We start from the raw sequence: 26,502 nt of genomic DNA on the forward strand, positions 1-26,502 counted from the left end.
GGTGTTGACTGCCATGAACCTGACGGGGGAAAGGAGAGGGTTAGAGAGAGAGAGAGAGAGAGAGAGAGAGAGAGAGAGAGAGAGAGAGAGAGAGAGAGAAATAAGAATTAATAACTCGCTAAAAAGGTGGACTGAAAACAAACATAAACTCATTACAATACAAACAGACAATAACCGACATAAATATATATTTCTACACCTAAATAATGACTTGAGAAGGGGATAACAAAATATAATAAATATATAAATAAATAAATACGAGATTTTTGTAAAGGTAGAGTCAAACACACAAATAATAATGGAACTCGAAGACAATAATCGAATTTAAGAACTTCAAGATGTCAGGAATTGTGTTGATACATGTGGTGAATATCCTGTGTGTGTGTGTGTGTGTGTGTGTGTGTGTGTGTGTGTGTGTGTGTGTGTGTGTGTGTTGCTCTATAACTGTTTGAAGAGGGAGAGAGATAAAAGAGCGAGCGACAGACAGACAACCAGACAGCGTTTCTATAATAAAAACAAAAGAATAAGAGAAAGTAAATGAAAGGAAGAGAGAAAGTTTGTCGAGTATATTATGTTTGTGTGTGGAGCCTCTCTCCCATGTGAGTCTCAAGCAATCTAACTTTCTTTGAGAGAGAGAGAGAGAGAGAGAGAGAGAGAGAGAGAGAGAGAGAGAGAGAGAGAGAGAGAGAGAGAGAGCTCCTCTGATTTCTGCTATTTTTCCCTATCTTCTCATTTCTTCCCGTCATTAACTGTCTTCTTCTGTCATATTTTCCTATTGTTTCCTCACTTTTCTTAGTCTCTCCTGTCTAAAATAAACTCCCACACCTGCAGGAACTGACAGGTAAATGACAGGAGGCTTTATCTATTACGCCTGTCTAATTATAATCCAGCCCAAACTTCGCGAGTGTGTGTGAATGACAGACGGGGTGAGGACAGAACTGACAGAGAAGGAGAAGAAATAACCAGAGATAGACAGAGGAAGAGACAGATGGAGAGAGACAGGCAGGAAGACAGAGAAACACAGAGAGAAAGAGAGACAGGCAGTAAGAAAGAAAGAAAGAAAGAAAGAAAGAAAGAAAGAAAGAAAGAAAGAAAGAAAGAAAGAAAGAAAGAAAGAAAGAAAGAAAGAAAGAAAGAAAGAAAGAAAGAAAGAAAGAAAGAAAGAAAGAAAGCCCAGTTCATGACCTATCAAAAATATTTATAATTTCTATTACATCACACATATATATATATATATATATATACATATTCAGTATATTTCCTCTCAATTTATTTCATATACATATATTTTTCATTTTTTTGCTTTGTATATTTCTCGTTATAATTAATACGTGTGTCACAGGGCGTAAAACAAGTCTGTCAACTGTCATTAGGGCGTAGGAGAATTTTCCTATGTTGCTATGATATACCAATGAGACAGACAGACAGACGCAAAGACAGAAAGAGACAGACTAACAAACAGAAAGAAACAGAGAGAAAAAGACAAACACAGACAGACAGACAGACAGATTCAGGGGTAAATAAAGAGAGAACTCACCTGTTGTCAGATGTATACGTTGTCTCACCAGCTGTCAACAGGTGAATATCTCTGGCTCTCACCCACGACACCTGTAGTGAGAGATGTAACAGGTGTTATTTATTACAGGTAGTTATAGGAACCAACTTATGTTCTGATGGATTCATTGGTGTCTAATAATAATAATAATAATAATAATAATAATAATAATAATAATAATAATTAGCGGTTTATTAAAAGAGCATGACAACGGAAGGCTGAAAATATACAGTTACATAATTGGGGAATGGGTCTCTTGATTTATAAATAATATACAAGTAACATAAGTGATACAAATATGATATATAATAACTCGGTGGGGAGAAGGTTTTACTACAGGGCATTTCAACATACTGTAGTAAAAGTGCAAAAAGATTGACTGGGAGTGTGTGTGTGTGTGTGTGTGTGTGTGTGTGTGTGTGTGTGTGTGTAAAATAATTTGCTTCAAAAAAAAAATATCACAGCATATATACCTTTGGGGGAGTATTTCCTCCTAATTTCACTAAATCAATCACGTATTAAGACTTTCACCAATAGTTACTTTTTAATCTACTTTCACATGTTACTTTCTAAATCTTTCTCTGGCCAAAGAATTCTCTCCTGTGATCTGGTTTAGTTTTCAGGACACGGAGAAAAAACATTGAATTTGAACAGCTGGCGAGTGTCTGTCTGTCTGTCTGTCTGTCTGTCTGTCTGTCTGTCTGTCTGTCTGTCTCTGTCTGTCTCTGTCTCTCTATATATTTGTTTTTTATCTGTCTATACATTTACCTGTTTGTTTTCTCTCTCTCTCTCTCTCTCTCTCTCTCTCTCTCTCTACCTTATTTCTCTATCTCTTGTTTCTTTATTTTTCCTTTTCTCTACTATAAATTTCTCTACGTTTATTCTCCTTTCTTCTTCTTCTTCTTCTTCATTTCACTCTTTTAAAAACTTTTCTGGGTGGATGGAAATACGATAAGCTGAATAAATATAAAAAAAGAAAGACGAAAATAAATAAAAAAAACAAAAACACGAGCTATTGTTGACAGGTAATGACGGGTTATGGACAGGACGTGAAATAGAATTGACAGGAAAAATGTATGACAGGAGACGGATGATGGCAAAGATGGGAAAGAATAAGAGAGAAATAATGCGAAATGAAAGAAATATTGGGAAAAGGACAGAAAATAGGAATGAAAAGGACAGAGGCTAAAAATGACAGGAGTATAGAACAGGAATGTGGTGTTAGAAGCCAAGGAAGTGACGGTGAAGGAAAGTGACAGGAACTGAAGGAAAATGACAGGAACTGGAGGAAAGTGACAGGAACTGAAGGAAAGTGACAGGAACTAAAGGAAGGTGGCAGGAACTGGAGGAAAGTGACAGGAACTGGAGGAAAGTGGCAGGAACTGGAGGAAAGTGACAGGAACTGGAGGAAAGTGACAGGAACTGGAGGAAAGTGACAGGAACTGAAGGAAAATGACAGGAACTGAAGGAAAATGACAGGAACTGAAGGAAAGTGGCAGGAACTGGAGGAAAGTGACAGGAACTGGAGGAAAGTGACAGGAACTGAAGGAAAGTGACAGGAACTGAAGGAAATTGACAGGAACAGAAAGTGACTGTAGCTGAAGGAAAGTGACAGGAACTGAAGGAAAGTGACAGGAACAGAAGGAAATTGACAGGAAAAGAAGGAAAGTGACAGGAACTGAAGGAAAGTGACAGGAACAGAAAGAAAGTGACAGGAACAGAAAGTGACTGTAGCTGAAGGAAAGTGACAGGAACTGAAGGAAAGTGACAGGAACCCAAAGTGACAGAAAATACGAAAAAAGTGACAAGAAAAGACAGAACCAATTGACAATAAATGATGGATAGATGACAAGACTCACGAACTAAAATGACAGGAAATACAGAAACTATTGACGGGAATGACAGAAAAAATTAAAGAAAAGAAGGAAAGATGACAGAAAAAAGGAATAATGACAGAAATAACATAAAGAAATGATAGGAATGACAGAAATTGGTAAATAAAAAAAAACGGGAGACACGGATTAAACTGACAGAAATAACGGAAAAAATTGCAGAAATATCGGAAAAAATCACAAACTACCGAAAAAACTACATAAATTAAGAACGAAATTATATGAATTACGAGAAAAAATACAGAAATAAATAAAAATAAATTACAGATTAGTGCTAAAAATAACGATAAAATACATATATTACAAAAAATCACAAAAAATCACAGAAAAATTGCACATAATACGAGACGAAGAAAAAAAAATGCTTCTCAATTAATGATATTTTAAATCATTGTTTTAGGTTAGGTTAGGTTAGGTTAGGTTAGGTTAGGTTTGGTTAGGTTAGGTTAGGTTTTCATTTCTCACCTAAAATATATAAAAAAATTGAAAATTATGTCTCACTACACTAAGGAAATTGCAAAGTTTTGTCTCACGGCGCTGAGGAAATGAGAGGCCTTCTGTCTCACTCGGGAGAAGCCACACGTTGTTCTCTTACTTTTAACCTTTGAGAAGAAAGTAATGGAACTTTCTATCTCACCTCCACGCAGGAAATGACAGATAATTTTTTCCTTCATCTCAATAAACTGACAGAATTCTTGCCTCACCTCACAATTAAATGACAGAATTTTTGCCTCACCTCACAGCTAAATTGACAGACTTCTTGCCCCACCTCACAATTAAATGACAGAATTCTTGCCTCACCTCACAATTAAATGACAGAATTTTTGCCTCGCCTCAGATAAATTGACAGACTTCTTGCCTCACCTCAATAAACTGACAGATTTCTTGCCTCACCTCACAGCTAATTTGACAGATTTCTTGCCTCACCACAGACAAAATCACACAATTGTTATCTTATCCAAATGAATGAACCACAGATTAATGCCTCACCTACACGAGACAACAAACTCTTAGTCTTTCACAGAACATTTATGTCTCACTCAAGAGGGACATTAATTCTCTCGATTTCTCATCACAGGTATTGAGAGACAATCACCTTCACATTTCATAGACTGAGATAAATTATTATGAGGAATTGAACTATTGAGAAAACACAAGGAATTTTGGTTTGTGTGTGTGTGTGTGTGTGTGTGTGTGTGTGTTTGTGTATGATAATGGGCTTAGTTTTTATTATTATTATTATTATCCAAAACACACCTGGTTAAAAAAATACATTATGAAACACCTTCACCTTAATTAGCCACTAACACAGGTGAAGGCAACAGCGAACACCTGGCGGACTCACCGTGTAGTTGTGGAGATTCCTAACCACACAGGTGAGGTAGGCTGTCTGGCCGATGGGCGCGTGGGCGTGGGCGTGGATGGAGGCGTTGATGAAAGACGGACCGACTAACGTTGAATACTGTACAGACTGACGCTTGTGGGCCGGTAACTCTTCCTTGTCTGTAAGTCTGTGTCCGTCTGTACCTGTTAGAGACACGTTTTAGGCACGTTAAGACATGTTATAGACGAGTTACGACATGTTTTAAATGATTTAGGACATTCTGAAAACATTTTAGAGCATGTCAAACACTACATTTTTAACTGTAGGATATCTCTCTCTACGTGTTTGTTATACAGAGACGTGTTAAAACAAGTAGGAGACGTGTTTGGTACTGTACAGTTTTTTGGCAACAATTAAAACACGTCAGACTACTAATGGACCGTACTCAACACATGTAACGATGACCCTCAACTTTAATAGACCCCGTTCAGGACCTGTTGAGACGTGTTACGGACGTGTAATGACGTGTGTGTGTGTGTGTGTGTGTGTGTGTGTGTGTGTGTGTGTGTGTGTGTGTGTACCAGCAGTATCATCGGAGAAAGCGTGTGTGTGTGTGTGGGTCTATGTATATGTGTGTATGTGTACGTGCGCGTGAGTGTGTACATGTGAGTGTATGTATACCAACAATATTATCCCAACAAGCGTGTGTATACCTGTAAACAAAACAGGTGCATGAGGTTAATTACTCGAGGCTGCATCTTCCCCATGGACCTTACGAGTATATTCTCCTGTGATCATCCACCATTGTAGTGATCTAGGACCATAAACACGGGAAATATTTGCTTGTTGACGTTGTTATTTTGCACCACCGACCCCTTCCTATAACTGCCTCACCGACCCCTTCCTATTGTGCCTCACCGACCCCTTCCTATTGTGCCTCACCGACCCCTTCCTATAACTGCCTCACCAAACCCCTTCCTATTGTGCCTCACCGACCCTTCCTATAACTTTGCCTCCACCGACCCTTCCTCTATTCTGCCTCTAGAAACCCCTTCTGTGTGCCTCACCGACCCTTCCTATAACTGCCTCACCGACCCCTTCTATTCCCCATGCCTCACAAACCCCTTCCTATTGTGTGCCTCCACCGACCCTTCCTATTCTGCCTCACCAAACTCCTTCCTATTGTGCCTGCCAGAGCCTTCCTATTCTGCCTCCACCGACTCCTTCTATTCTGCCTCACCGACTCCTTCCTATTCTGCCTCCTCCGACCCCTTCACCATATTCTGCCTCACTGACTCCTTCCTATTCTACCTCCCCGACACTTCTATTCTGCCTCCCCAACCCTTCCTATTCTACCTCCCCGACCCTTCTATTCTGCCTCCACCAAACCCTTCCTATTCTGCCTCCACCGACCCTTCCTATTCTGCCTCTGCAACCCTTCCTATTCTACCTACCAAACCCCTTCTATTCTGCCTCTCGCTCCTTCCTATTCTACCTCACCGACCCCTTCCTATTCTACCTCCCCGACCCCTTCCTATTCTGCCTCACCGACTCCTTCCTATTCTACCTCACCGACCCCTTCCTATTCTGCCTCACCGACCCCTTCCTATTGTGCCTACCCGACCCCTTCCTATTCTGCCTCCCCGACCCCTTCCTCATGGCCTGTTGTTAGTCAGGTAAATTAGTTATACCTGTCAAAGAAAACGTGATTATTGGCCGTAATATTTTTATCCCTTGTGATCTGTCTATCTTTTCTATGTATGAGTGTCTGTCTGTCTTTTTATCTGTTTGTCTGTCTGTCTCTATGTACGATTATCTGTCTATCTGTCTGTCTGTCTCTCTGTCTGTCTGTCTCTCTGTGCAAATATATGTCTGCTTGCCTGCCTGTCTGTCCTCTCTCTCTCTCTCTCTCTCTCTCTCTCTCTCTCTCTCTCTCTCTCACACACATTTTCTTGACTATTACACCAAATCAAATATTTTTTACTCGAAAATTTTCTTCGCAAATTGAAATAATTTTCTTCTTAAGTCAGGATGATGATGTTATTACATAAGGTTTATTTCTTGCTAAGGTCGACTGATTTCCTGCTAAGATGGTTTATTGTGTTTGGTACATATGGTTTAACCCTTTAAAGAAGATGGTTTAACTATTTTGAAGCCCATGGTTTAATCCTTATGAAAATGATTATTTAACCATTTCAGGAGGGTGGTTAAAACTCCTTTGAGAATGATGGTTTAGCCGATTAAGGACTATATTTTTAACCCTTTGCGGACGATGATTTAACCCTTTGAGCATGGTGGTTTAACCCTTTAAGGACGATGGTTTAACCCTTTGAGAATAATGATTTTAACCCTTTAAGAACTATGGTTACACCAAATTAAGACTTTAGTTTAACCGTTTGAGGACGATGATTTAACCCTCTGAGAACGACGGTTTAACCCTTTAAGAACGACGGTTTAATCCCTTAAGGACAATGGTTTAACCCCTGAATAACGATGGTTTAACACCTTCGTCATCAGAGAGTTCATTAACACTGTTAGATCAGATTAACATTCAAGGGAAGATAATTAGGACTTACCTGTAAATCCCCCGAGGCAGACGTGGCTTAGGAGGAGTATTAGAGCCGCCCACGACCACATCCCGCCCACCAGGTGTCACCTCAAGCCGCCCAAAACGCCCACTACCTGGCGTCTTAAGCCTCCCACGGCACTTGCAAGATGATGTTGCAGACTTAACGCTTCTGTCCCTTACTGCCGCTGTCTTAAGCCGCTCACAAGCTGATTTCGAGGACACCCCTCACAACCTGGATGTCTAAGACCGCCCTCACCGCCCACGTCTAGATGCTTTAGGCCTACCACACCTCCACCTGTAAAAATATAACAATCCCTTATAAAAATGTAATTCAATATGAGAATAAACAAATATATAACAGTATAAGATAAATAACCATTAAATAATTGTCGTTATTTTACTATATATTAATCGAGAAAATGACCGAAAAAAACGATACTTTTACCAACAGTTTACGAGCGAGTGACTGGAACACAACGGCAAAAGATAAACACATTGGAATCCATAATAACATAAAAGTGGATATTAATGTGTGTGATCCTCTTACTGCCCCCCTCCTCCCCCCCCCCTCTTCCTCCTCCTCCCAAAAATCCATTCTTAATGAAGCAAAAACAAGAATGATAAAGGGGGAATTTTTCAGCCATAAACAGTTGATAATGTCACGGCAGCGGAGGTAGGTGAGGGAAAGAGTGTCGGTACAGCTTATCTCTGAAGTGTCGCTTGTGTCTGGCAATGCTACCCTGGGTTGACACATACACTGTGATATACCTCCCTCTCATCTCCCTCTCACTCAATACATCTCCCTCTCACTTTACATTCATCTCCCTCTCACTTAACAATATATCCCTCTCACTCAGCACTCATCTTCCTCTCACTTCACACTCATCTGCCTCATACTTCACATTCATCTCCCTCTCACTTCACTCTCATCTCCCTCTCACTTCACACTCATCTCCCTCTCACTCAACACAACAGACACAAATTCTATCACACTCGGGGCATTAGCGTGCTACCATAACAAGACATCTTAGGTCGTAATTCTCTCAATAAATCTCCTGGTTCAGTTCTTAACGCGCGAGAGACCTTACACCCTCGTTATTATGCTCCCCAACTAAGAGTGTTGTTGTCTAGGCTGCCACGTGTACGATAATGTCTGGGAAAAGGGATTCTCAAACGTTTGTATGGAAGAGAACGAAACACGAATGATTCCAAATACGATATTAGATGAATTCTCTCAAACGTTCGTAATTGAAAAAAAAAACGTCTCAGATTACGGAAAAAGATGAATTCTCAAACATTCGTAAACAAAAGAACAAAAACTAAAAGAGTCTCAGATTACGAGGAAAATAAAAAGATTCTCAAAGATTCGTAACGATAATTTTATCCTGAAGGTGTGCGAACGAACCCAAACGACCCAATCTGACTTACGACACAAAGATGAAGGATAAAATAGTGTTATAACAGCATTAAGACTCTAACCTCACCTTGATACCTACTCCATAAACCCGGGTTGTTGCGTGGATGTTATGATGCACTACTTTGCTTCAACACCTAAGTTCTTTAAGTAATGTATTGTTGTTGTTATAATATAATAACTTCAATAACTAAAGTATCTAAGAGTGTATGATAAAACAGTAATTCATCCTAAAGAATTAAAACATAATAGAGTTCTTCCTTAGGGGAGATATATCAATACATACAATTCAAAAGCTTCGTGGGGCAGCGATCACCTCATACGAATATTTTCAGAGGTGGAGTCGATTAATATAATTGTGGTTTAATATTTCTGAAACAATGTGTGTGTGTGTGTGTGTGTGTGTGTGTGTGTGTGTGTGTGTGTGTGTAATATTCTTGAAACAATGTGTGAGAGAGTTGGTGGAATCTTAGAATTTTCTAGGGTTAAGTTTAAGTTAGATTTGTGTGGTATAATTCTGTTCTAAATGTATGTATGTATGTATGTATGTATGTATGTATGTATGTAATACACTATAGGACTAGGCGTGTGTGTGTCTGTTCTGGGCAGCCAAAACGGCACAATCGTTTTTCATCAAACTTGGTGGAAAAATCGCAAAAAATTCGTAGAGTGGAACAAACCTGGTCCCATGTCGATGGATTCTTTAAGAAGGCATTAGTTAACAATTTTATTTACGATGGAAAACGATGCAAGTCTACGGACTTGGCACACCCTCATTCGCTGTACGCTGTCACGAGCGTTCAAACTCTCACAAGGGCACGAACGTGCCCGCGATCACTTGTGTGTATGTATGTATGTATGTATGTATGTACAGTATGTATGTAGGTATGTATGTATGTATGTACAGTATGTATGTATGTATGTATGTATGTATGTATGTATGTATGTATGTATGTATGGATGGATGTATGGCTCAGACCACTGCGACACTGATCAACGGCTCGTCAGAGCCAAGTTCTCACTTTACGTTGCCCCAAAACGGCGAAGGCAGCAAGCCTCCAGAAGAAGTTTTAATATTAAGAGTCTAGAGGATCCAGCAGTACACATGCTTTCAGAGAGCAGCTCGAACATGGGCTTATAAACAACCCAACCGCAAGCAACCTAAATCCCAGTGCCGAATGGGAAATTCTTGACACTGTAATGACAAAAACCTACAATGACCCTCGGCCAGATCAAAAGAATACACCAGGACTGGTTTCATGAAAATGATCCGGCAATCAGTGAACTGTACTCGTCGAGGACAAACGTTCTGCTTTAACTGACTGGCAGAACAACCCTCAGTCTCGAACCAAAGCTGATACCTTCCGCAAGAAGAAAGCGGCGGCCCAGCGGGAACTTTGCAATCCAAAGAACGACTGGTTTAAAAATGAAGTATATGAAGTACAAAAACTTGCAGATCAACACAAGATGGGTGAATTTTTCAATTCCACTGAAACATTTTATGGGTCAGGCACTCATGGCGCAGCCCGCCTCCACTCATCTGACGGTAACTCCATAATTAAAGACGATCAAGGCCTCCTTAACCGCTGTAAAGAACACTACCATTCGCTGCTCAACTGAAACACTGATGTGGATGTCCTGACTACCCAGCAGGTCCCTCAGCATCCAGAGTTGACCCACCTCAGCTATCCTCCATCCCTGGGTGAGGTAGCTACTGACATCAAACATATGCAAAATAACAAAGCTTCAGGGCCTGATGGAATCCCAGCCGAGGTGTATAAAGCAGGAGGACCTCTACTTACCAGCCGTCTCCACTCTCTCCTGGAGAATATATGGGAAAAGAGGGAAATCCCCCAAGCTCTTAAAGACACCTCCATCGTCAATATTTATAAGAACAAGGGAGACTGGTCTGAATGTGGCAGCTACCGCAGGATCTCGCTGCTGTCCGTAATTGGCAAGATTATCACCAGAGTCCTCCTAAACAGACTTCTTACTGAGGCCGAAAACTTCCTCCCAGAATCTCAATGTGGCTTTAAACCATCACATGGCACCACTGACATGATCTTTGTCATCGACCTAACCAAGGCCTTTGACTCGGTCAACAGGGAAGCCCTCTGGTGGATCCTCAGCCGTTTTGGCTACCCACCAAAATTCATTGTCATTGTGAGGCAACTCCATTATGGCATGAACGGCAGTGTCCTGCACAATGGCACCCAGTCTGAGTTCTTCACCATCCAAACAGGGGTTAAACAAGGATGTGTACTGGCACCAACTCTCTTTTCTATTCTCTTGGCTGCCCTTCTTACTCGTGCCAGGGCCAATTTAGCCGGCGGGTGAACATCGATTACCGGGTGAAGGGGGGTATTTTCAACATAAAACGACTCCAGGCAGGAACAAAGGTGTCGGCAACTTCCATTACTGAGCTTTAGTATACAGAGGACCTCGCCTTTGTCGCTCACACTGAACGTGACCTACAGGAGATCCTGAACACCTATGCAGATGCGTATGCACATTTCGGCCTTGAGGTGAAAGTATGTAAGACTCAGATTCTCTTTCAACCTGCCCCAAATTCAACCACACCTCCACCATTCATCCAGCTTAACGGTACTACCCTCTCTAATGTTACCCACTTTCAGTATCTCGGCTCCCACCTGTCCACCACCACAGACATCGATGAAGAGATTCTGCATCAGATCAGATGTGCATCTGAAGCCTTTGGAAGACTACGAAACCGTGTCTTCAGCTGTAGGGAGCTGAAATTATCTACAAAGTTACATTTATATAGAGCAGTGGTCCTCCCCACCCTGCTAAATGGCAGGGAGACATGGGTCACATACAGGAGGCACCTCAAGGCACTTGAAAACATTCACCAACGTAGTCTACGTTGCATCCTCCGAGTTCGCTGGGAAGACAAGAGAACAAATGTCAGCATTCTTGCTTTACACCAACTGTAGGAGCAATGAGGCCATGTTACCCGCATGGATGACAGTAGACTGCCAAAGCAGCTACTTTACAGTCACGTAACGAATAGTAAACGTAACGCCGGCGGGCATCTGAAAAGGTATAAGGATAGTCTTAAGACAAACCTGAAGAAGTGCCAATCGACCCCCTCACCTGGGAGACGATTACTCCACACCGTAACGCTTGGAGGAGCACCACACAAGAAGGTGTCAATACTTTCGAATTAGCCCGACTGCAAACTGAGACAGACGAGCACCAACGCCGAAGAGACGCTGCCGCTGCCCTTCCCGCACTAGATGTAGCCCCTCACTTGTGCAACATCTGCGAACGACCCTGCCGGTCCCATATCGGCCTCTTTAGTCACCTCAGAACTCAACAACGAAGGTGACATCACATTATTGTATCATAGCTGGATGATCGCCATACTCGATTCCATGTGACAGCAAAGTAGTAGTAGTAGTAGTAGTGTGTGTGTGTGTGTGTGTGTGTGTGTGTGTATATAATTAAAGAATCATGACCGATTTTAGCCATTACAAGTTTCAATCTCTCTCTCTCTCTCTTAAGTGATACAGCCCCACCCCCTAATCCCACACAGTCTTTAAACTTGATTATACCCACAAAAAAGTTTACATAAGACCCCGAATTCTATTCCCACGTTTCATCATCATAGGTACGGCTCCTCCGCCCTTCCCTCCCTCGCCTCCTCCTCCTCCTCCTCCTCCTCCTCCTCCTTCCTTCCTACCCAGAGATGGTTCGTCCTCTATAATTTTCCTGGGACCTGTTTTATAGTTTTGGGTAGTTGACGGGGGTGGAGGAGTGCTTGTTTGTCTCTCTCTCTCTCTCTCTCTCTCTCTCTCTCTCTCTCTCTCTCTCTCTCTCTCTCCAAAGGAAAAAGTTATCAGTATCATAATTTCATATTCACTAGCAAGTCTACGGACTTAGCGCACCCACATTCAACCACAACAAATATTTAAGAAGAAATCATGAATAATTGTCAATTTTTGTTCAAGAAGATAATTGAAAAAAAAAAAGTGTCCGAAAAAAATTGATAGCTTTGTATAAGGCAAATACTTTATTTAAGCTTTGCCTAATATAATCAAGATTTATGTACATACTATTAAATCTTAACTTAACTTCCCCTCAAAAATAATGTATACTATTAAAATCTTGTATATAAACTTTAGCCTCACTAAATTCCTGAAACAAGAATTTTACCATAAACTCCAGGTGATAAAAATTTATTCCTTACGTTTTCGTCATTACCTCCTGTGACGTCACATCTAAGGTATTAAGATACTATTAATCCTTCGTTTATTTAGGTAATCCAATAGGGATAATCGCCCTCCCTTTAAACAGGATACTCGGTAAAATTATCCTGAAAAATATAATAGTCACCCTATTCTCTATAATTTCATCCTCCATTTTCTTTATTATAGGCACAACATTTAACCCCTTGAATATGATACCTTGACCCCTTGAGTATGATAGCTTGACCCCTTGAGTATGATGTCTTGACCCCTTGAGTATGATATCTTGACCCCTTGAGTATGATAGCTTGACCCCTTGAATATGATATCTTGACCCCTTGAGTATGATATCTTGACCCCTTGAGTATGATATCTTGACCCCTTGAGTATGATATCTTGACCCCTTGAGTATGATATCTTGACCCCTTGAGTATGATAGCTTGACCCCTTGAATATGATATCTTGACCCCTTGAGTATGATAGCTTGACCCCTTGAGTATGATAGCTTGACCCCTTGAGTACGATATCTTGACCCCTTAAGTACGATATCTTGACCCCTTGAGTATTATATATCTTGACCCCTTGAGTATGATAGCTTGACGTTGAATATGATATCTTGACCCTTGAGTATGATAAGCTTGACCCGTTGAATGTATGATGTGCCCGGCCCTTAGGTATTATATCTTGACCACTTGAGTATGATGCCTTGACCCCTTGAGTATGATATCTTGACTCCTTGAGTGATAAGCGACCTTAGTGCGATATCTTGACCCCTTGAGTACGATATCTTGACCCCTTAAGTACGATATCTTGACCCCTTGAATATGATATCTTGACCCCTTGAGTACGATATCTTGACCCCTTGAATATGATATCTTGACCCCTTGAATATGATATCTTGACCCCTTAAGTACGATATCTTGACTCCTTAAGTACGATATCTTGACTCCTTAAGTACGATATCTTGACCCCTTAAGTACGATATCTTGACCCCTTCAGTACGATATCTTGACCCCTTGAGTACGATATCTTGACCCCTTAAGTACGATGATATCTTGACCCTTAAGTACGATATCTTGACCCTTGAGTACGATAAGCTTGACCCCTTAGTACGATATTATCTTGACCCCTTAAGTACGATATCTTGACCCGCGCCAAATTTACGATAAGAAAAACTGACCCTTGAGTATGATAGCTTGACCCCTTGAGTATGATAGCTTGACCCCTTCAGTATGATATCTTGACCCCTTAAGTATGATATCTTGACCCCTTGAATATGATATCTTGACCCCTTGAGTATGATATCTTGACCCCTTGAGTATGATAGCTTGACCCCTTGAATATGATATCTTGACCCCTTGAGTATTATATCTTGACCACTTGAGTATGATATTTTGACCCCTTGAGTATGATAGCTTGACCCCGTGAGTATGATAGCTTGACCCCTTGAATACGATACCTTCACCCTTTCAGTCCGTCCGTCCTCAAAGAGTCAATCCTTAGAACGAGACCTCAACATACCAACCTGATATTGAATTCCTAGAAATTTGTCCCTCAATTTCTGTTTTGGTGAGTAACTGCGCTAAGACAACACCATGAAAATAGTCAATGTATTCTTGGTTGGGGGAAAGATTTACATGAAGTACCTTAGAGTAATACTGAATATGTAAGCTTAGTATTACATTTTAAATTATGCCAAGACATGCAATGGTGTGTGTGTGTGTGTGTGTGTTATACATAATATAGTGTGAATGTGCAAACCCGTGTACGTGAATGTATGTAAAGAGAGAGAGAGAGAGAGAGAGAGAGAGAGAGAGAGAGAGAGAGAGAGAGAGCCTGCCTTACCTCACGTCTCATACATACTAAATAGTTCAGCAGGTCGACCATTACCCACCCTCCACCTGACGTCACTTAATTATTCAACTACCAATCCATTGTTTACACTGCTCTCCATTATGAGTATGTCAATTGATTACTCTCTCTCTCTCTCTCTCTCTCTCTCTCTCTCTCTCTCTCTCTCTCTCTCTTACAATCTCTCTCATTCGTTCTCCTGTACAATTAATTAACCCTCAATGCATTATTCACACAGTCAAGACCCGAGACTGTGAAAGCTGTCACCCTCTGTGTAACTCCAGCGGTGCATAGGAACCTTTGGACCAGACCTATTAATTAACCATCAAAGGTACTACCAGCAATTAGCAGGTAAGTAATCTTGGTAGGGATGATTAAGGAAAGATGATAATACCTAATGAGTAAACATAGAAAGGTGCTCTCAGGTGTTCTCTTATAGACTAATTACTAAAACAAAGATACAACTTCCAGAGGTACAATACAGCCATATGATTATAGCAGATTAATCTCAGGTTATGTCCCTCAGGTGAAGTTTATATAAAGGTAGGGTAAGATGGAAGGTTAATTACGCTTTGTTATAGAGTTTGAAAAAAAAAGGTTTATGATATGCAAATTAGACGATGTTGAATAAGTAGTGATCTATTTTGGTAAAGTCTCAATAGCTTTAGTGATCCTTGGGGTGCAGTTCGTGATTGGGATTATCAAAATTGGCTAATCCCTCTTGTTTTCTGGTTCTGATTAGCATATAAGTTAAAAAAAACACTATATATTGGGCAAATTTGTTGATTGTGATACTAATATTCTCTAATCCATCTTATTCACAGGTATACAGGTATATGCAAATTGGATTTTTTTTTAATTATTGAGATTTTTGGAGGATTATTTTTTGACCAATTTGAGTATGAAATATGTGACCGGAACATCGATACTATCCTATCCTCATTTGGTGATTCGTATTCATATGATAGTGACCAGTTTAACGAGCCAGATAGTGGAGATAGTATTGACCATTAATATCTAATCTGGCTAAAGTGATAAATATAGAAAATAATGAAAAAAATATATATTATTGACCAGTCTTATCAATTGGTTATTATTGACCATTATAACGAGACATTTACCACTGATTATAATAAGTCAATATACCACTGTCACTTCAAGCCAATATGGTCGATTCTGAAGTTGTGGTCATTAATATTTCCGTGGTCAATGATGAGGAATACAAGAAGGTGATCACATTAATCAAGACGATTTACCACTCTAACATTGACCAACTAAGGAAGTCAAAAAGATAGAATATTAATGAACTTGAATTCGTGGATATTGATAACTTTGTGGTCAATACTTACAAAATAGTGACCGCATAGTCCAAATGTATTGATGTCAGTCTAGTATTAACCTGCATTACTATAGCCAGAAGGTGAGATTTAATATTGATCACTGCTGTCCTGCGGTTATGACCAGGTATGCAGGACGTAATGAGGGGGAGACAGGTGCCTCATTAGGCCCAGGTAGTGGCACCAAATTATACCAGGTATGTCAGGTAGATTACCCCTTTAAAATTACAGCTCTCTCTCTCTCTCTCTCTCTCTCTCTCTCTCTCTCTCTTATCATCTTTCTTTATTCATTTTCCTTGTCTTAGATTCCAGCTCTTGTTCCATCTGACTATAATTCTTGTCTTATGGATGAAAGTTCCCTCGTGATGTGGACTCGTAAGGAAAAAAAAAGTTGTAGTGAAAGTTTGAAAATACAGTGAAAGTTTAACAAAGAACAGTGAAAGTTGTTGTGAAAGTTTGAAAATACATTGAGAGTTGCAGTGAAAGTTTAAGAATGTTCAATGAAAGTTTAAGAAAGTACAGTGAAAGTTGTATTAAAAGTTTGAAAGTATTGTGAATGAAAAGAATATTTAAAGAGAGTATTTCTAGAAAGTACAGCAAAAGTGTAGACAGCTAAGAGAAAGCATTAGCTCTAAAATTTATATTAAGATTTAAGAAAGTTTAAAAATAGTGAAAGTAATGAAGATTTAAAGAAAGTAGTTCATCAAAAGTATAGGAGAATATGCTATAGAGTATGAGAAAATAGTGAACATTTTACCTGCAAGATAAAACACACACACACACACACACACACACACACACACACACACACACACACACACACACACACACACACATTAACAAGACAAAACACCTCACCACAACACAACACAACACAACACAACACAACACAACACCCACAACACAACACAACACAACACAACACAACACAACACAACACAACACAACACAACACAACACAACACACCACAACACAACACAACACACCACACAACACACCACAACACAACACAACACAACACAACACAACACAACAACACACCACAACACAACACAACACACCACAACACAACACACCACAACACAAACCCACAACACAACACAACACAACACAACACAACACACAACAACACAACACACAACACAACCCAACACAACACCACACAACACAACACAACACAACACAACACAACACAGACACATGAAACACAGAAAATCCTTCCATTTATCACCACTCATCTTGTTGCAACTGTCATACCTCTCAACACGCGTATGCAACAATTTACAATAGGATAATCCCCACCCCATTAATCTGGGTTTATAGCTGGAGGTGGTCCGAGCTAAAGTCACATTAAATCCTCCTCTTATAAAAACAATCCCACATTAAATCCTCCCCCTTATAAAAAAAATCCCACATTAAATCCTCCTTATAAAAATATCCACATTAAATCTCCCCTTATAAAAAAATTCACATTAAATCCTCCTTATAAAAAATCCACATTAAATCCACCCCTTATAAAAAAATCCCACATTAAATCCACCCTTATAAAAAAAATCCCACATTAAATCCTTCCTCTAAAAAAAAAAAAAATCCCATGAAAAGAGAATTTGCATAGTGAGAAAATCCCAAATCCCCACCATTCAGAGAAGTAATCTGGCTGTGTAAACAGTGTGTGTGTGTGTAGGGGGAGGGAGGGGGAGGTGTCATGGTTTTCTTACCTGTGTTAAAATTCTTGAAGAGGATTTATTTTATTTTTCGTCTCTTTTTTTTATGTTATGATGAGTTGACAGGGGGGAGGGGGAGGTTTGGGTTTTGTTTGTTTGCCTTGTTTGCTCTCTTGCTCTATTGGAGTTATTTAATGCATCTTTATGTTGACTGTCTTGACCTTTTCCTCCTGCTCTTCCTTCCTTCTCCTCTTTTCTCCTTCTCTTTCTTGCCTCTTCTATCTCTTTCATAACTTCCATTTCCTCCTCTTCCCTCTCCTCTTTCTCCTCCTCCTCCTCTTTCTCCTCCTCCTCCTCCTCTTCTCTTCCTCCTCCCTGCTATGGCGTCTTTCTTCTCCTGGGTCACCTTCAAGCAGACGTGTTATAAGAGATGGTGGATTTATAGCAGGAGATCAGAGCAGTGTGTGTGTGTGTGTGTGTGTGTGTGTGTGTGTGTGTGTGTGTGTGTGTGTGTGTGTGTGTGTGTGTGTGTGTGTGTGTGTGTGTGTGTGTGTGTGTGTGTGTGTGTGTGTGTGTGATCATCCATTTTCCAAGTATGAATCCCTTAAGTATTATGCCTTAACCTCTTGAGTATGATGATTTAACCCATTGAGTGTGATGATTATACTCAAAGGGTTAAATCATTATACTCAAAGGGTTAAATCATCATACTCAAAAAGTTGAATCATCATACTCAAAGGGTTAAATCATCATACTCAAAGGGTTGAATCATTATACTCAAAGGGTTCAAATCATCATACTCAAAGGGGTTAAATCATCACTCACTCCCCTCACTCTTACCCGGAAATACACACACCAAACTCATAACAATGACAACCAATCCATTAATGCTTTTTAACCTCTACTTCATTCACTTTTTCACCCATAAATCCAGATCATATAAATGTCTTCTGATTTAGAGGTAAAAGGACTTTGGAAGAAGAACGAGACAATGATAAAAAAACTATTGGCTTTTATAAGAAATATTTGATAAATGACTTGTAATCCGGATTTATGAAGTTTCTTACGGTAGGTTGAGTTAAGGTGGGTTGGAGTGGGTTGGGGTGGGCTGGGGTGAGTTGGGGTGGTTGGCTAGTGGGTTGTGGCTAGTGGGGCTGGGGTGGGTTGGGGTGGGTTAGTGGGCTGGGGTGGGTTGGATTGGTAACAAGGAAGGATTGAAAGATATAGCAAGAGTTTGTGAAAGTGCTGGAAAGTGTTTAATAATTATGATGATGATGATGATGATGATGATGGTGATGATGATGATGATGATGATGATGATGATGGTGATGATGATGATGATGGTGATGATGATGATGATGATGATGATGATGATGATGATGATGATGATGTACTTGCTTAATTTTTTGTTTAAAGTCATAAATATACCAAAATATATAAATGGGTAGAGAGAGAGAGAGAGAGAGAGAGAGGAGAGAGAGAGAGAGAGAGAGAGCTGTCTGTTGCACATGGTATTTCTAATCAGAAGAGGAAGGGCTTGAGATTAATTTTCCCCAACCATTGTGTCAATCTACGAGGTCTCTCTCTCTCTCTCTTCTTTTCTTTCTTTCTCTCAGATTTTTTTATTCGAGGTATCTATGTAATTTATATACATACATACAAACATACATACATACATACTTACATAGGTGATAGAGACAAAGAGAGAGAGAGAGAGAGAGAGAGAGAGAGAGAGAGAGAGAGAGAGAGAGAGAGAGAGAGAGAGAGAGACTATAGACAGAAACATAGATAAAAAAATAAGGACAGAATGAGAGACATAGAGAGATAAACAGAAAGATAAATAAAGGTAAAAAAAGAGAAAGTAATGACCTTTCATCTTTGACCTCTAATGGTGGGGTCACAGAGATATATATTGATCTAATAAGCATAATCATTGACCTTTGAACTCTGGGTATGAGGTCACTAATATATTTGTAGGTCCTGTATATTGATGAGGAATTGTAATGATCCTTTGAGCCCTGAGACCGAATACGATATTTTACAGACCGAATACGATAGCATATAGACCGAATACGATGGCATGTAGACCGAATACGATATTTTACAGACCGAATACGATAGCATATAGACCGAATACGATATTTTACAGACCGAATACGATAGCATATAGACCGAATACGATGGCATGTAGACCGAATACGATAGCATATAGACCGAATACGATAGCATATAGACCGAATACGATATTTTACAGACCGAATACGATAGCATATAGACCGAATACGATAGCATATAGACCGAATACGATAGCATATAGACCGAATACATAGCATATAGACTGAATAGATAGCATATAGACCGAATACAATAGCATATAGACCGAATGATAATTATCTTCCAGGAGTAAATAAACTTGCTTGGTTATTACGTTGCTGGGAAAACAAAGGAGCAGTTTCATTTTTGTCTCGTGTGACCCTTAAGTCTAACACACACACACACACACACACACACACACAGTCACACACACACACACACACACAGTACAATGTCTTCTTACACACACACACACACACACACACACACACACACACAGTCACACACACACACACACACACAGTACAATACACACACACACACACACACACACAGTCACACACACACACACACACACAGTACAATGTCTTTTACACAATATCATCAATATCACACACACACACACACACACACACACACACACACACACAAGCATAACCCGGTAGTAAGTCGTTCAGTAGAGAATTACGAGGCTATTTTCCTTCCTAATCCTGCCACATTTATACCTACTAACTCTCCGTAATGAAGGAGTCACGGGGGAGGTCCACAACCTGGTCAGGGGAGTTCCAGGGAGAGTCTTTACGGAGAGTCTTTAAGGGGAGTCTTTACGGGGAGTCTTTATGGGGAGTCTTTACGGGGAGTCTTTATGGGGAGTCTTTATTTAGAAGTGACGGAGGGAGAGGCGGTGAACTGAACACTCACACACACACATACATACATACATACACACATACATTCATACACACACATATATATGCTTACCTATACACACACTCTTAAAATGATGTCTTCTTCTTCTTCTTCTTCTTCTTCCTCTTCTCCCTCTTCTTCTCCCTCTTCTTCTCCCTCTTCTCCCTCTTCTTCTTCTTCTTCTGCCCAAAACTCAGCTTCTGAATTAAACTTTCACCATATTCATCTGTTCCTCAGTGAGAGTTTACAAATAATAGTAAGACAATTAGACATTTTAACTAAGGAAAATCAATAAAACCACCAGACGTAGATGTCCAATAGAATCGTTTTGTTTAGGTTAGCTTAGGTTATGTGGGGTTAGGTTAGGTTATGTGGGGTTAGGTTAGGTTATGTGGGGTTAGGTTATGTGGGGTTAGGTTATGTGGGGTTAGGTTAGGTTATGTGGGGTTAGGTTATGTGGGGTTAGGTTATGTGGGGATAGGTTAGGTTATGTGGGGTTAGGTTATGTGGGGTTATGTTAGGTTATGTGGGGTTAGGTTAGGTTATGTGGGGTTAGGTTATGTGGGGTTAGGTTAGGTTATGTGGGGTTAGGTTAGGTTATTAATTTATGATCTAATACACAATTTGATGGATATGATAAGCATTATACTAGTTAACTCCTTTTCCTTCCCCTCCTCTCTTCATACCACACAAAGTAAACCAATCTTAAGTTTACCTCTCCCGTCTACACTCAGAAAGTTCCCCCTTGTAAATCTCTTAAGTTTACTCTCTGTGTAAACCAAAATTGAATCACATTAACTCTATTTATTATCATACAAATGGATAAAATTTAACTGAATTCGACTTTTTAGTTTTTTAGATATCTGGATGACAGGCGGACATACGTGCATACGGTATATCAACCACAGACCGATATACATACAGTACAGTCCCCTTCACTAGTGCGTTTACAGCGGCTCGTCTGGTTATATGTACATTCCCCTTCACTAGTGCGTTTACAGCGGCTCGTCTGGTTATATGTACATTCCCCTTCACTAGTGCGTTTACAGCGGCTCGTCTGGTTATATGTACATTCCCCTTCACTAGTGCGTTTACAGGGGCTCGTCAGGTTACATGTACAGTCCCCTTCACTAGTGCGTTTACAGCGGCTCGTCAGGTTATATGTACAGTCCCCTTCACTTGTGCGTTTACAGGGGCTCGTCACGTTATATGTACATTCCCCTTCACTAGTGCGTTTACAGCGGCTCGTCTGGTTATATGTACAGTCCCCTTCACTAGTGCGTTTACAGGGGCTCATCAGGTTTTGTGCAGTGTGGCAGCGCTGTATTTGTTTACATTCAACAAAAGGAAACTCGCAATAGTAATATTAATGCAATGATTTGTGGATTTTTTACATGACGAGCCCCTGTAAACGCACTAGTGAATGGGACTGTACATACGGCAATATCAATCACAGTTGCGCATCTGTTATTGGCGCCATCGACTATAGAGAGCTGGCAACACCGACGGCGATTCCATAATTGAAATTCTTCCTGTCCCAAAGTTTTTTCTCTCTGGGGATGAGTCAGATTTCAATTTCAAGTTTTGTTTTTTTATTGAGATTGACCCCACACCAAAAAATATATATATATATAAAGAGTCGATCGCGGGTAGTGATGCGAGTTTGTTTCTGATGCATGACGTCACGAGAGAGAGAGAGAGAGACCTACTATTACAGACAACAAGTTAGAGAGAGAGACATAGAGAGAGAAATATTATCTTAAACCTCTCTGTGAACAGCTCTAAGGTACAATAGGTTCTCTCATATTGTCAGTTCATTCAGACTCCCTCACTAGTAACCTACGTCTACCTGTACAGTAATAAGGTCTCTCTCACTAACTTAACACCTACTGGGACAGCCTCAACATTCTCAAAAGGTTTCGAGAACGGTTTCCTTTTACTTGATTTTCTACATGTGTTTGTGACTCTTTTCATGGTCTCTAAAATAGATCTTGTTTAGTTTTCTATTCCTTTGGTGTTAGTGGTATTTAACAATGCGTCTTTCCATTGTGTTCTCTGGTGAATATTGACGTCTTTCAGAAAACCTAAAACAACTCTATCTTGGTGTTCTCTGTATGTGTCTCAGGTTTCTTAATGGTTTCAAAATCACCTGTGACATTTATCGGTATCGAAAACTCACATACAGGTAAATCTGTTTTGTACATAAGGGGCTATGTTGATGTCTCAAGAACGACTCCATTTAATAATTTAGAAACCGTGACAACAAACTTATATTTTAATGTTTTCTATTACAACAATATTGCGTATTTGGTTTCAAGTCAGTGACCCAAGGAAGTACAGAATATTTTGACATTATTTCACCTTTTCCATACATGCCACATCTCGTAAATACCTCCTAAATGACCCCTCACCACTTATGACCCCCTATGACCCCTGACCACCCATGACCTCTGACCCCAACATCCCAACCTCCTTCCCTCCCAACCAATCATCTTCGTCCAAGTTTATTTTTTTTTTGGGGGGGGGGGAAGGGAGGGGAAGGGAAGGGAGGGGGGAATATCATTATACTTAGTTCAACTCTCGTATATATGTGACCTTTCATGGACAATTGACCTTATATCTTTAACCTTAATGCTGGTACACGCCTCCCAAAACCTCTCCTCTTCCTCACTTGACCCCAACTAACCTCTCTCCCTCTTCCTCCTCTTCCTCCTCTTCACAACCCCTGTCATCTTAAGCAAAATCTTTATTCTTGAGCGTAAGACAAATCGCGGTCGTGAGTCGCTAGAGAGAGGTATAAAAAAAATCGTGGAAGGAGCATTTACGACTAGAGGATTCCCATATTTTTCCCCTTCTCCCTCTCTCAGATTTTTTCCATTTTTCCTTAGTTTTCCTTCATGTTTTTCCTTCATTATTAACACCACGTTTCATTTATTTATGGAATATTTAGCTTCAACTTTTTTTTTCATGGTTTTCCTGTATTTTTTTATCTTGTTATTAGCTTCATTATTTTTTTCATAGTATTTTGTCTTGTCACTTTTTTTTTATTTTTCCATTTTCCATTTTTTTTAAATTTCATGTTTTTGTTAAGTTTTCCTGATTATTTTGTTTCTAATTATTAACCTTATCTTTAACATCATTTTCTTTTATTGTCCTTAGTGTCTTGTCTTGGTCTCACCTTTATTTCTCTTCATTATCATTTCTACATCTTATTCCATATTAATATTGTCTTTATTTCTCATTTTCCTATTTCTCTTAACATACCCTTCGGATTCTTCCTCATTATCGCCGTCTTGCCTCTCATAATTTTCCTACATATTCCTGTTATACAAAAATTATATCTTTATTATCATCATATATATTCTCTATCTTTATCTATCTTACTTTTCTTCATACATTCTTCCTCTTCCCCCCATCATCAAGTTTATGTCCTACTAAGTTATCACAGTTTCTCACCTCCTCTTCGAGTCCTCTATTCCCCCTGTTATCAAATTTGTGTTTTATATTTTCACATTTTTTTTCACATCATCGTATTTTTTTTTTACAGGATCGAGGTCGTATTTCAATGAAGGCACCAGGTTAGGTTTGGTTAGGTTAGGTTAAGTTAGGTTAGGTTAAGTTAGGTTAGGTCAGGTTAGGTTACTAATCCATCTTGAACTAACCTAAGCCAATCAAATGCCAACCCAAGCCAGCCATTACGTCAAACACTCAATAGAATAAGAACGATTAATATAACCATCTTGAAGGCGAAGTCTCTCGTAAAGGCCAAGAGATAATATACTGGACTATCTCTCTCCTGCGTGTCGTGTCAGCTGGTCTCTGTCTCCCAAACTGCTTATGAGAGATTAGAGTGAGAAGTGTGTGTGTGAGAGAGAGAGAGAGAGAGAAAGAGAGGAAGGGGGGGCGGGGAAATTGAAAGTAAGAGGTAAATGTAGAGATGAGAGAAAGGAAATTAAAGATAAGAGAGTGGTAGTGATGGTTAAGAGAAAGAGAGAGTGAGAGATGAAAGTGAGAGAAAAAAGAGAAAGTGGGAGATAAGAGAGAGAGAAAGTGAGAGATAAAGAGAGAGAGAAAGTGAGAGATAAGAAAGTAAGAGAAAAGAGAAAGTGAGAAATAAGAGAGATAGTGAGATAAGATTGCTTTCCTTGAGTCTCTGAAGGAAATTCTTTATTCATATGCACTTAAATGAGGCGATAAATTTCCAATACCAATAGTCTGATATTTACCAATTATTATAAAGATCTCAGTCACCAAGTGTGTATATTACATAGACTGTGATGCTCCTTGCCAAGTATTGCAAAGTTTTCAACATAATATTTTAATTCGTCGTTTTTATTTTGCAATATTCTCCCTCACCAATTGATTTTAGATAACCTGATATCCGGCAATTCTTGTTTTTTTTTTGTTTTTTTGAGAGAGAGAGAGAATCTGTAATTCGCCAACGCTTACAAGATCAAACTCGTATTAATATTTTTGTAGCACTTATCGTATCATCTTGCCTTTACTGTACTATTAAAACCATTATATCATATAGTGTCTCGTAGATATAACACTATGTTACGTGTAATATTCCAGATGATACTAAATGTTACATAATACTTCCTTGAGATAAATGTACAGTATATATCAGGTGCCTTCAAGAGAGCTCAGGTTCTCAATTGACTCAGCCATGTCAATATTGTTATTATTGTCCAATCTGTATCTGTATTTTTTCTGGCTAAATAAACTGTTTCTATATCAATTCAATAACGAACACTTAAATCCTGCAGACTGTGTAACAAAGATACAGTAATTTGTTCTAAAATGCTAAAGATAAAATGCTGTGTAAAGAATTGTGCCTTCAACAATTAGACAAACTCTGTATTAACTTTTTATCAGCTACCAGTCGATGAAGGAACAATAAAACTGTAAGATATGATCAGGAGACGCGCTTCAGTAGACCAAGGTTTGCAAGTTGCATTTTTCAGGCGTGAGGAAGAGGTTCTTTTTAATTAAATCTTGACCCAGGAGTATTTCCAAGGTTAGGTGCCTAGTATTCAGTAATCAGTGAATATAACAACAAAACAGACATGAAGCTTCTGAACCACAGATCTCAAAGGCATCAAGGAGATGAAGGGGAGCGGGAGAGCTGGAATCCTAGAGCCATTCCCTCTCAACATTCTCAAACATTCACCAGCAGAATGTATACCAAGTGCTTGCATAATAAACCAATGGCATTTAAAATTTGTGTCATGTTATATTTCGTAATTATAGTCCAGTTTTAAATGATATGGCATAACCCAGTACACCACCATGACATCACCCAGTACACCACCATGACATCACCCAGTACACCACCATGACATCACCCAGTACACCACCATGACATCATCCAGTACACCACCATGACATCACCCAGTACACCACCATGACATCATCCAGTACACCACCATGACATCACCCAGTACACCACCATGACATCACCCAGTACACCACCATGACATCACCCAGTACACCACCATGACATCAATCTGCAGGGGGAGCTTCAGTATACCCAACACAGACCAGCTAGTCATCAAACAACTCCTTCACTCTTCACCAAACTCCACAGGCAATAAGACCATTGAAGTATCAGGGAATGTCTCTTGGGGCCCCCTTCAGCTACCCGGTCCCCTAACAACAGTACCTCTAAGGGGCCCTCTCTG

The 26,502-nt window shown here is 39.8% G+C and overlaps 1 protein-coding gene across 1 annotated transcript; it reads right to left on the reverse strand.

Annotated features, from left to right (window-relative positions):
* Positions 1–118: 118 nt before the first annotated feature.
* LOC121862674 lies at positions 119–21,200 on the reverse strand. The gene is made up of 5 exons (XM_042360995.1): positions 20,891–21,200; positions 7,348–7,635; positions 4,793–4,974; positions 1,538–1,608; positions 119–131 (listed from the first exon to the last, which is right to left on the reverse strand). The coding sequence occupies exons 2-5, from the start codon at positions 7,406–7,408 to the stop codon at positions 119–121; spliced, it is 327 nt and encodes a 108-aa protein (XP_042216929.1). The 5' UTR covers positions 7,409–7,635; positions 20,891–21,200.
* Positions 21,201–26,502: the final 5,302 nt, after the last annotated feature.

Source organism: Homarus americanus, unplaced genomic scaffold (assembly GCF_018991925.1).
Source record: "Homarus americanus isolate GMGI-L3 unplaced genomic scaffold, GMGI_Hamer_2.0 scaffold31037, whole genome shotgun sequence".
Classification (NCBI taxonomy): Eukaryota; Metazoa; Arthropoda; class Malacostraca; order Decapoda; family Nephropidae; genus Homarus; species Homarus americanus.